The sequence below is a fragment of the Oncorhynchus kisutch genome, linkage group LG13 (assembly GCF_002021735.2).
Source record: "Oncorhynchus kisutch isolate 150728-3 linkage group LG13, Okis_V2, whole genome shotgun sequence".
Classification (NCBI taxonomy): Eukaryota; Metazoa; Chordata; class Actinopteri; order Salmoniformes; family Salmonidae; genus Oncorhynchus; species Oncorhynchus kisutch.
This window is the reverse complement of record NC_034186.2, coordinates 70,758,210-70,769,645: the sequence shown is the minus strand read 5'-3', so window position 1 is coordinate 70,769,645 and position 11,436 is coordinate 70,758,210. Positions and strand designations below refer to the sequence as shown.

General features: G+C 45.6%; 1 protein-coding gene across 3 annotated transcripts in view; it reads right to left on the bottom strand.

Annotated features, from left to right (window-relative positions):
* LOC109901650 (basal cell adhesion molecule) overlaps positions 1-11,436 on the bottom strand; it is a 129,822-nt gene that overhangs the window by 1,048 nt on the left and 117,338 nt on the right. The window contains exons 10-17 of one of the 3 annotated variants that reach the window (XM_031787094.1): positions 10,739-10,880; positions 8,137-8,261; positions 7,790-7,931; positions 6,979-7,014; positions 6,299-6,319; positions 5,251-5,392; positions 3,028-3,124; positions 1-1,375 (exon numbers count right to left, since the gene is read on the bottom strand). The exon at positions 1-1,375 is cut by the window's left edge and continues 1,048 nt beyond it. In XM_031787094.1, coding sequence (XP_031642954.1) covers positions 1,373-1,375; positions 3,028-3,124; positions 5,251-5,392; positions 6,299-6,319; positions 6,979-7,014; positions 7,790-7,931; positions 8,137-8,261; positions 10,739-10,880 — 708 coding nt within the window. In that variant the 3' untranslated portion in view covers positions 1-1,372. Of the gene's footprint in view, positions 1,376-3,027; positions 3,125-5,250; positions 5,393-6,298; positions 6,320-6,531; positions 6,685-6,978; positions 7,015-7,789; positions 7,932-8,136; positions 8,262-10,738; positions 10,881-11,436 lie in introns of those variants that run through there. The other 2 variants (XM_031787095.1, XM_031787096.1) reach the window with 2 other exon arrangements.

Below are 11,436 nucleotides of genomic sequence, written 5' to 3'. Positions count from 1 at the left end.
TTGCCAGGTTACTCCAATTTTCCAGAGCTAGGGGATGATAATTGGGTGAGCTGAGCGTAACAGGGAGTGTTGTGTTTCTGAAAATGGCTTTGCTCAGAGAAGGACAGTAGGCTATGAAATACGGCGAGCGCTGTAGCAGGGTCAGGTCTCTAACGACACAGTAAACACACACAGATTCATTCAGATTCACCTCACGTATGCAGTAAGCCTCCATTTGATTGACAGGTTATACAGTATTCCATTTGCAGAGACAGAGCAACAAAAAGAATAAAACAAATGACCTGATACATAATAAACATTTCGTCAACATTTTGGAACTAATTTGTACACCGAATAGCTTGTATTTTTGTTGCTTTTTGGTTTGAGAAAAAAATACATTTACACAGGAAGGGATCAGGAAGTTAGAAATTGTCTCGGCTGTTGCTAAGGTAACAGCTGAAAGGAATTTGAATAAATGAATAAACATTCTAGATTTGAAATGAAAAACTAAACAATGAATTGATACACAGGGACTAGAGTCTTCTATTTCATGTCATCCTGTAAAGAGAGGACTCTGGCCAGGACCAAAGCAAACAGGGAGATAGGGGTAAGTTCCTCCTTAGAACAGTCTAGAATTATATACAGTATAGGCTCTTATCAGAAGGCCGGAGTGGATTTAGGCTGGAATGACTTTTGACTTGTATAAGTGGGCCTTGCTTGCCCTGTTTGACTGAAAAGGTTTGTCAGAAAGCACATCTGCAATATGATCATTAAGTTTGATGTAACAGTAGGCACGGTCAATCTCTATGTTACGGGATAGAATTCAGAGTGACACAATAATCAGCATAGGGATGAATAGAGTAGGATGACAGTTTGTGTTTTCCCCATGTCCATCAGAATGGGCTAGATGCAGACTCCACACAGAACAGACACATCCAGTTCTACACTGACTGAACGAAGAACAACCCACAGCTCAGATACACAAAGCAATACAGCACACACTCACAAACACACGCTCACACGCACATACACTCCTGCAACACAATGGCATTTTCTGTTTGGATTGGGGTAGAGTTACTGTGGCTAGAGTCATGTTGGACACGTTTACTGTACAGCTCTATTCTACACCAAGAGTTGTGAGAGTTGTCAACCAAGAGTTGTGATTGGTGGAAAGGGATTACACTCTGATAATGTCATGATGATGTTCAGTGATGTATTAGGTCTCATGTTTAAATACCCCCCCCCTCCCCCAACAGGTTCCCCGCATCCCTACAAAAACACCCTTCCATTCCACCGTCTTTTCTCCCTCAGTCCGACAAGCCCTGCTGTCGTTTTTCATCCATCCCTTCATCCCTCTCTTTCTGTCTTCTTGTGTCATATTCTCCTCTGTTCCTCACTGTGGAAGACAACACAAAGCACCAGTAAATCCTGTGAGTCAAATACAACATCGTGATATTATATAAGTCAGGGATCATCAACTAGATTCAACCACTGGCTGATTTTGTACTGAGCGGATGGTCGGGGGGCCAAAACGTAATTACAAGTCATTTGTAGACTGCATATTGACCTCAATAAGCCCAAACAGATATAATGTTTGACTAAAACATTATCATTTCAAACCTTCCATACATTTGTATACAATCACGTGTCTCTCTATTATTCATGGGGAATACTTGGGAACTTCTTCAATAAAAATTACTTGGAGTTGATTTCCTTGTGTTTTTCCAGCATTTTTATAAATAATATAATATTTAAATACATATATACAGTTGAAGTCGGAAGATTACATGCACCTTAGCCAAATACATTTAAACTCAGTTTTTCACAATTCCTGACATTTAATCCTAGTAAAAATTCCCTGTCTTAGGTCAGTTAGGATCACCACTTTATTTTAAGAATGTGAAATGTCTAGTAGTAGAGAGTATAATAGTAGAGAGAATGATTTATTTCAGCATTATTTTCTTTCATCACATTCCCAGTGGGTCAGAAGTTTACATACACTCAATTAGTATTTGGTAGCATTGCTTTTAAATTGTTTAACTTGGGTCAAATGTTTCAGGTAGCCTTCCACAAGCTTCCCACAATAAATTGGGTGAATTTTGACCCATTCCTCCTGACAGAGCTGGTGTAACTGAGTCCGGTTTGTAGGCCTCCTTGCTCACAAACACTTTTTCAGTTCTGACCACAAATCTTCTATAGGATTGAGCTCAGGGCTTCGTGATGGCCACTCTAATACCTTGACTTTGTTGTCCTTAAGCCATTTTGCCACAACATTGGAAGTATGCTTGGGGTCATTGTCCATTTGGAAGACCCATTTGCAACCAAGCTTTAACTTCCTGACTGATGCCTTGAGATGTTGCTTCAATATATCCACATAGAATCATGAGGATTGAAAACTATCTATTTTGTGAAGTGCACCAGTCCCTCCTGCAACAAAGTACCCCCACAACATGAGGAGCCTCTTAAAGAAGAAGTTACAGGTCTGTGAGAGCCAGAAATCTTGCTTGTTTGTAGGTGACCAAATACTTATTTTCCACCATAATTTGCAAATAAATTCATTAAAATCCTACAATGTGATTTTCTGGATTTTGTTTCTAATTTTGTCTGTCATAGTTGAAGTGTACCTATGATGAAAATGACAGGCCTCTCTCATCTTTTTAAGTGGGAGAACTTGCACAATTGGTGGCTGACTAAATACTTTTTTGCCCCACTGTGTGTGTGTGTATATAAATATATATATATATATATATATATATATATATATATATATATATATATAAATATATGAGAGAGAGAGAGAGAGAGAGAGAGAGAGAACCAGTCAATGTTACTTCATGGATTCATGTAGTAACTTTAAAAATGTGTTAAACAAATCAAAATATATTTTAGATTTGAGATTCTTCAAAGTAGCCATCCTTTGCCTTGACAGCTTTGCATACTCTTGGCATTATTGGCAGTTTAGTTTTTAAGAACTGTGCATATAAACATATAAACCAATCCCCCCTTCTCCTACCACTACCGTCCCGCCAGCGACCCCTCCCCTCTGACCTGCTGTGCTCCTGGCTTGTTCAGGAGGCCAGCCTCTTCATTGGCCTTTTCTGTCTTCATCTCCACCACAATGTCATTATTCACATCCCCACTTGCCCTGCAGGAGAGACACACAGAGGAGGCAGAGAGAAAGAGAGGGATAGCATAGAGAGAGAATGAGAGGTAGGATAGAGAGAGAGAGGGAGAGGTAGCATAGAGAGAGAGAGAGAGAGAGAGAGAGGTAGCATAGAGAGAGAAAGAGAGGTAGCATAGAGAGAGAGAGGGAGAGGTAGCATAGAGAGAGAGAGAGAGAGAGAGAGAGAGGTAGCATAGAGAGAGAGAGGGAGAGGTAGCATAGTGAGAGAGAGGGAGAGGTAGCATAGTGAGAGAGAGGGAGAGGTAGCATAGTGAGAGAGAGGGAGAGGTAGCATAGCGAGAGAGAGGTAGAGAGAGAAGAGAGGTAGCATGAAAAGACAGACGGAGAGAGAAACAGTAGAGGTTTGTAGCAGAGGGAGAGAGAAACAAGTAGAGGGTTAGCAGAGGGAGAGAGAAACATTAGAGGGTTAGCAGAGGGAGAGAGAAACAGTAGAGGGGTTTAGCAGAGGGAGAGAGAGAAACATAGAGGGTTAGCAGAGGGAGAGAGAAACAGTAAGGGTTAGCAGAGGGAGAGGAGAACGGTAGAGGGTTTAGGCAGAGGGGAGAGAGAAACGGTAGAGGGTTAGCAGAGGATAGAGAAACGGGGTAGAGGGTTAGCAGAGGGAGAGAGAAACAGGTAGAGGGTTAGCAGAGGGAGAGAGAACATTAGAGGTTAGCAGAGGGAAGAGGAAACAGTAGAGGTGTTAGAAGAGGGAGAGAGAAACAGTAGAGGGTTAGCAGAGGGAGAGAGAAACAGTAGAGGGTTAGCAGAGGGAGAGAGAAACAGTAGAGGGTTAGCAGAGGGGAGAGAGGAAACAGTAGAGGGTTAGCAGAGGGAGAGAGAAACAGTAGAGGGTTAGCAGAGGGAGAGAGAAACAGTAGAGGGGTTTGCAGAGGGAGAGAGAACAGTAGAGGGTTGCAGAGGGAGAGAGAAACAGTAGAGGGTTAGCAGAGGGAGAGAGAAACGGTAGAGGGTTAGCAGAGGGAGAGAGAAACGGTAGAGGGTTAGCAGAGGGAGAGAGAAACAGTAGAGGGTTAGCAGAGGGAGAGAGAAACAGTAGAGGGTTAGCAGAGGGAGAGAGAAACAGTAGAGGGTTAGGCAGAGGGAGAGAGAAACAGTAGAGGGTTAGCTAGGGAGAGAGAAACAGTAGAGGGTTAGCAGAGGGAGAGAGAAACAGTAGAGGGTTAGCAGAGGGAGAGAGAAACAGTAGAGGGTTAGGCAGAGGGAGAGAGAAACGGTAGAGGGTTAGCAGAGGGAGAGAGAAACAGTAGAGGGTTCGCAGAGGGAGAGAGAAACAGTAGAGGGGTTAGCAGAGGGAGAGAGAAACAGTAGAGGGTTAGCAGAGGGAGAGAGAAACAGTAGAGGGTTAGCATAGGAGAGAGAACAGTAGAGGGTGTTAGCAGAGGGAGAGAGAAACAGTAGAGGGTTAGCAGAGGGAGAGAGAAACAGTAGAGGGTTAGCAGAGGGAGAGAGAAACAGTAGAGGGTTAGCAGAGGGAGAGAGAAACAGTAGAGGGGTTAGCAGAGGGAGAGAGAAACAGTAGAGGGTTAGCAGAGGGAGAGAGAAACAGTAGAGGGTTAGCAGAGGGAGAGAGAAACGGTAGAGGGTTAGCAGAGGGAGAGAGAAACAGTAGAGGGTTAGCAGAGGGGAGAGAGAAACAGTAGAGGGTTAGCAGAGGGAGAGAGAAACGGTAGAGGGTTAGCAGAGGGAGAGAGAAACAGTAGAGGGTTAGCAGAGGGAGAGAGAAACAGTAGAGGGTTAGCAGAGGGAGAGAGAAACAGTAGAGGGTTAGCAGAGGGAGAGAGAAACAGTAGAGGGTTAGCAGAGGGAGAGAGAAACGGTAGAGGGTTAGCAGAGGGAGAGAGAAACGGTAGAGGGTTAGCAGAGGGAGAGAGAAACAGTAGAGGGTTAGCAGAGGGAGAGAGAAACAGTAGAGGGTTAGCAGAGGGAGGTAGCATACAGTAAAGAGAACAGGGAGTCTGTACGCCAATGATCACAATGCCTTTCTTTAGAAACAGTTTCAAAAAGCCCTCCTCCCTCCCCTCCTCTCCTCAGTTCTCCCTCCCTCCCCTCCTCTCCTCCACCCTAACCTCCCTCCTGTTACTCACACTTCCTTATTGTCCTTCTTGCTGCAGGGCAGCTTGCCCTTCTTGTTGAGGAAGTATAGGAGTGCCACCAGCAGCAGCAGCATTAGGACACACACCACCACGGCTATCACCACGCCACTGGAGCCACCCTGCTGCTTATCAGCTAGAGGCATGGAGAGATGGAGGGAGAGATGAAGGCATGGGGGGAGAGGTGGAGAAGGGAGAGGTTGGATGAAAGTGAAGTTAGAGGGGATGGATGGGGTGAGGTGAGAGGAGAAAGAGGTAGGGAGGAGGGATGGGAGAAGGAGTTGGTGAGAGGTGAGGAGGGATATGGGGGAGAAGGGTTGAAGAGGGAGGGACAGCGATGGAGGCAAGAGAGGGGATGGAGTGGAGGGGTAGGGGTGGGTAATGGAAGAGGGGAGGTGAGGGGGTGGAGGGGCGGAAATGGGATGGGTGAGGTTTGGAGGAGAACAATGGATGGGTGGAGGGGAGAGGAGGAGAGGGGGAAACGGGGAAAGGGGAGGGGGAAGGTTTGTTCAGCTTTGATTGAGATGACAATAGTGTGGTGGGGCTAAGAGGGGGGCCTACACACACACACACACACACGCACACACACACACACACACGCAGAAACAGACATACACACTACAGTCTCCTACATACACACATTTTCACAAACACACCTTTTCTCTCTCTGTATCACATACACACAGTGTAACACACATACACACAGTGTAACTCACATACACACACTGTAACACACATACACACAGTGTAACACACATACACACAGTGTAACTCACATACACACAGTGTAACTCACATACACACAGTGTAACTCACATACACACAGTGTAACTCACATACACACAGTGTAACACACATACACACAGTGTAACTCACATACACACAGTGTAACACACATACACACAGTGTAACACACATACACACAGTGTAACACACATACACACAGTGTAACACACATACACACAGTGTAACACACATACACACAGTGTAACACACATACACACAGTGTAACACACATACACACAGAGGTATTTGTACAGACCTGTTTTAAGCACATGGTTCCCTTTGAGCAGCATTTTGAAAGAAAGGCAGTTCCTCAGACCCACTGCATAGCAAAGCAACAACACACACCGCACCACTATGTGCACCCACTAACCACCAACAACACACACCGCACCACTATGTGCACCCACTAACCACCAACAACACACACCGCACCACTATGTGCACCCACTAACCACCAACAACACACATACTAGTGTACAAACACAGACACCACAACACACACGCACACACAATAGTGTTGAAACACACACACATTCTACAGTTACAACTACTCACAAGCCCACAGCAACTGAAAAGCAAAGCACAGGGAGGAAAAGAGTGAAAGAGAAACACGCAGTGGGAAAAAGAAGTGACAAAGACACGCTGAGAAAAGAAAAGAAGAGAGTGGAAGAGGATAGAATAGAATATCATCCTTTATTACCCCCCCCAGGGGAGGGAAAAGTCGCAGCATCCACAGAATATAGGACAGACATCATACAAAGATGACAAACAAAACACAATATACAATATCCACAGTGTTCAGTAGTAATAGAGAAATATACAATGTACAGTACAGTAGAGTGCTTGGAGGAAGGGTGAAGTACTACAGGCTATATACAACACAGAGTCCTGACAGCAGGGAGGAAAGGAGGAGGGAGAAGACGGATAAGTGTCTACCTCTGCCTGCATCATTGGCTGCGTTGGGATCGACGGCTGCAGGGAGAAGAGAGGAACCAGGTTAGACTACAGTTTACTGTTACACCACAATGGAGGAGAGGGACAGAGAACGAGAGAGAGAGAGAGAGAGAGAGAGGGACAGAGAGAGAGAGGGACCGAGAACGAGAGAGAGAGAGAGAGAGAGAGAGGGACAGAGAGAGAGAGGGACAGAGAACGAGAGAGAGAGAGAGAGAGAGAGAGAGAGAGAGAGAGAGAGAGGGATAGAAGAGAGGGATAGAGAGGGAGGAGAGGGGGACAGAGAAGAGAGAGAGAGAGAGAGAGAGAGAGAGAGAGAGAGAGAGAGAGGAGAAGAGAGACAGGAGAGAGAGAGAGAAGAGGAGAGAGAAGAGGGACAGAGAGAGAGAGAGAAGAGAGAGAGAGAGAGAGAGAGAGGAGAGAGGGACAGGGGACATGAGAGAGAGAGAGAGAGAGAGGAGAGAGAGAGAGAGAGAGAGAGAGAGAGAGAGAGAGGAAGAGAGAGAGGAACGAGAGAGAGAGGAAGAGAGAGAGAGAGAGAGAGAGAGAGAGAGAAAGAGAGAGAGAGAGTAGAGAGGGACAGAGAGGAGAGCTGAGAGCACGAGAGATGGACAGAGAGAGAGAGACCGGAGAGAGAGAGAGACGGCAGAGAGAGAGAGAGAGAGAGAGCGAGAGAAGAGAGAGAGGACCGCGAGAGATGATGATGGAGAGGAGAGAGAGAGAAAAGGAAAGGAAAGAAAGTAAGAAAGAAAGAAACAGTGATAAGGAAAGTTAAGAGAGGGAGGGCCACACTGACCTTGTTTGATGGTGACTTTGAAGACCTGGGAGGCTGCGCCGTGGTCGTTACTGGCCTCGCAGGTGACCCCGTCCTTCAGGACTGCAGCACTGGCCTCCAGCATGACCATACTGACCACCTTGTTATCCTTCACCAACACTGACTGGGAGAGGAGGGGCGAGAGGGGTGGGGGGTGGTGAGAAAGATGGGTTAAGAGATGACAAAAAATTAGAGGAGTTGTTCTGAGAGCTCATAACATAACTCCACAAAGCTTTGTCAAAGCACACAATGCACACGTGCGCGCACACACACACACTTGCGCACACACACGCACCCGCTCGCACGCACACACACACAAGCACACTCACCTCCTTTCCTGAGGGTGTCCAGGTGAACTGTGGGGCAGGATGTCCGTGAGCAGAGCAGGACAGAGTCACCATGTCTCCCTCCTTCTCCACCATTCCATCAACAGCTGCATCAATCTCAGGTTTACCTAGAGAGAGGGAGGGAGAGAGGAGAGAGAGGGGGGAGAGGTAAAGAGACAGGGAGGGAGAGTGGTTAGCGGTAGAGGGGGAGGAGAGCGGGAGGAGGGAGAGAGGTAGAGAGAAGGGGGATGGATGAGGGTAGGGAGGGTACAGAGAGATATAGATTGGGAAGAAAGTGGGAGAGAGGAAAAAGAGAGGGATGGATACAGAGAGAAAGAGGAGGGAGAGAATAGCAGGAAATAAAATAACAATTCCACAGGAAGAGATATGCTGTTCCATCACCACTTCCTTTACTCCATCTGAGTCTTATGATATACTGACCATCACCACTTCCTTTACTCCATCTGAGTCTTATGATATACTGTTCCATCACCACTTCCTTTACTCCATCTGAGTCTTATGATATACTGACCATCACCACTTCCTTTACTCCATCTGAGTCTTATGATATACTGACCATCACCACTTCCTTTACTCCATCTGAGTCTTATGATATACTGTTCCATCACCACTTCCTTTACTCCATCTGAGTCTTATGATATACTGTTCCATCACCACTTCCTTTACTCCATCTGAGTCTTATGATATACTGACCATCACCACTTCATTTACTCCATCTGAGTCTTATGATATACTGACCATCACCACTTCCTTTACTCCATCTGAGTCTTATGATATACTGTTCCATCACCACTTCCTTTACTCCATCTGAGTCTTATGATATACTGTTTCCATCACCACTTCCTTTACTCCATCTGAGTCTTATGATATACTGTTCCATCACCACTTCCTTTACTCCATCTGAGTCTTATGATATACTGTTCCATCACCACTTCCTTTACTCCATCTGAGTCTTATGATATACTGACCATCACCACTTCCTTTACTCCATCTGAGTCTTATGATATACTGACCATCACCACTTCCTTTACTCCATCTGAGTCTATGATATACTGTTCCATCACCACTTCCTTTACTCCATCTGAGTCTTATGATATACTGACCATCACCACTTCCTTTACTCCATCTGAGTCTTATGATATACTGTCCAATCCCACTTCCTTTACTCCATCTGAGTCTTATGATATACTGTTCCATCACCACTTCCTTACTCCATCTAGAGTCTTATGATATACTGTTCCATCACCACTCCTTTACTCCATCTGAGTCTTATGATATACTGTTCCATCACCACTATCCTTGTTACTCCATCTGAGTCTTATGATATACTGACCATCACCACTTCCTTACTCCATCTGAGTCTTATGATATACTGACCATTCACCACTTCCTTACTCCATCTGAGTCTTATGATATACTGACCATCACCAATTCCTGTACTCCATCTGAGTCTTATGAATATACTGACCATCACCACTTCCTTTACTCCAATCTGAGTCTTATGATATACTGACCATCACCACTTCCTTTACTCCCTTGAGTCTTATGATATACTGTTCCATCACCACTTCTTTACTCCATCGGAGTCTTATGATATACTGACCATCACCACTTCCCTTACTCCATCTGAGTCTTATGAGATTACTGTTACCCATCACCACGTCCTTTACTCCATCTGAGTCTTATGATATACCTGTACCATCACCACTTCCTTTACTCCCAGCTGAGTCTTATGATATACTGACCAGCACCCACTTCCTTACTCATCTGATCTCTTGATATTACTGACCATCACCACTTCCTTTACTCCATCTGAGTCTTATGCAGATACTGACCATCACCACTTCCCTTTACTCATCTGAGTCTTATGATAACTGTTACCATCACCAATTCCTACGCCATCTGAGTCTTTGAATCGTCCATCACCACGTCCTTTACTCCATCGGAGTCTTATGATATACTGGACCATCACCACTTCCTTTACTCCATCTGAGTCTTATGATATACTGACCATCACCACTTCCCTTTACTCCATCTGAGACTTATGATATACTGACCATCACCACTTCCTTTACTCCATCTGAGTCTTATGATATACTGTTCCATCACCACTTCCTTTACTCCATCTGAGTCTTATGAATATACCGACCATCACCACTTCCTTTACTCCATCTGAGTCTTATGATATACTGACCATCACCACTTCCTTTACTCCATCTGAGTCTTATGATATACTGACCATCACCACTTCCTTTACTCCATCTGAGTCTTATGATATACTGACCATCACCACTTCCTTTACTCCATCTGAGTTTTATGATATACTGTTCCATCACCACTTCCTTTACTCCATCTGAGTCTTATGATATACTGACCATCACCACTTCCTTTATTCCATCTGAGTATTATGATATACTGACCATCACCACTTCCTTTACTCCATCTGAGTCTTATCCATCGATACATTAAGAAGCCCTGTAGTCCTATCTGAACAATCTCAGAACCACCACAGAGTCAGTAACACACGGTCATTGTGTGTAGGTGTGTGTGTGTGTTTTGTGTGTGGCTGTGCTTCTGTGTATCCCTGAGACGGTGAGATTGACGCTGGCCTTGGAGGTGAGCCCAAGCACAGAGGGCACTGCGCCCACACAGGAGTACTCGCCAGCTTCAGCGAATGTCACCGACTTCAGAGACAAGACACCAGTCTGGGACAGCACCGTGGAGCCCTGTTGAACACACACAGGTATGAGGTCAGGGGACGTTGGAAAACACAAACTCAATTTCTTATATCTTGTTCTTCCATGCCCTTCCGGGTTCTCACAAAAACGTAGTCCTGCTCAGTACAACACATACCTTACCACCGGGTAACCCGTTCACAACAACAACAGCCAGATCAGAGGTGGCTGGTAGTACAAGGGAGGAAGCAGAGATAGGTGGACTGGTAGTAAAACAGGGAGGAAGCAGGAGAGGTGTGACTGGTAGTAACGCAGTGAGGAAAAAGGGAGAGGTGGACTGGTAGTAACACAGGGAGGAAGCAGGGAGAGGTGGACTGGTAGTAACACAGGGAGGAAGTAGAGAGAGGTGGACTGGTAGTAACACAGGGAGGAAGCAAGGAGAGGTGGACTGGTAGTAACGCAGTGAGGAAGCAGGAAGAGGTGGACTGGTAGTAAAACAGGGAGGAAGCAGGGAGAGGTGGACTGGTAGTAACGCAGTGAGGAAGCAGGGAGAGGTGGACTGGTAGTAACACAGGGAGAGGTGGACTGGTAGTAACACAGGGAGGAA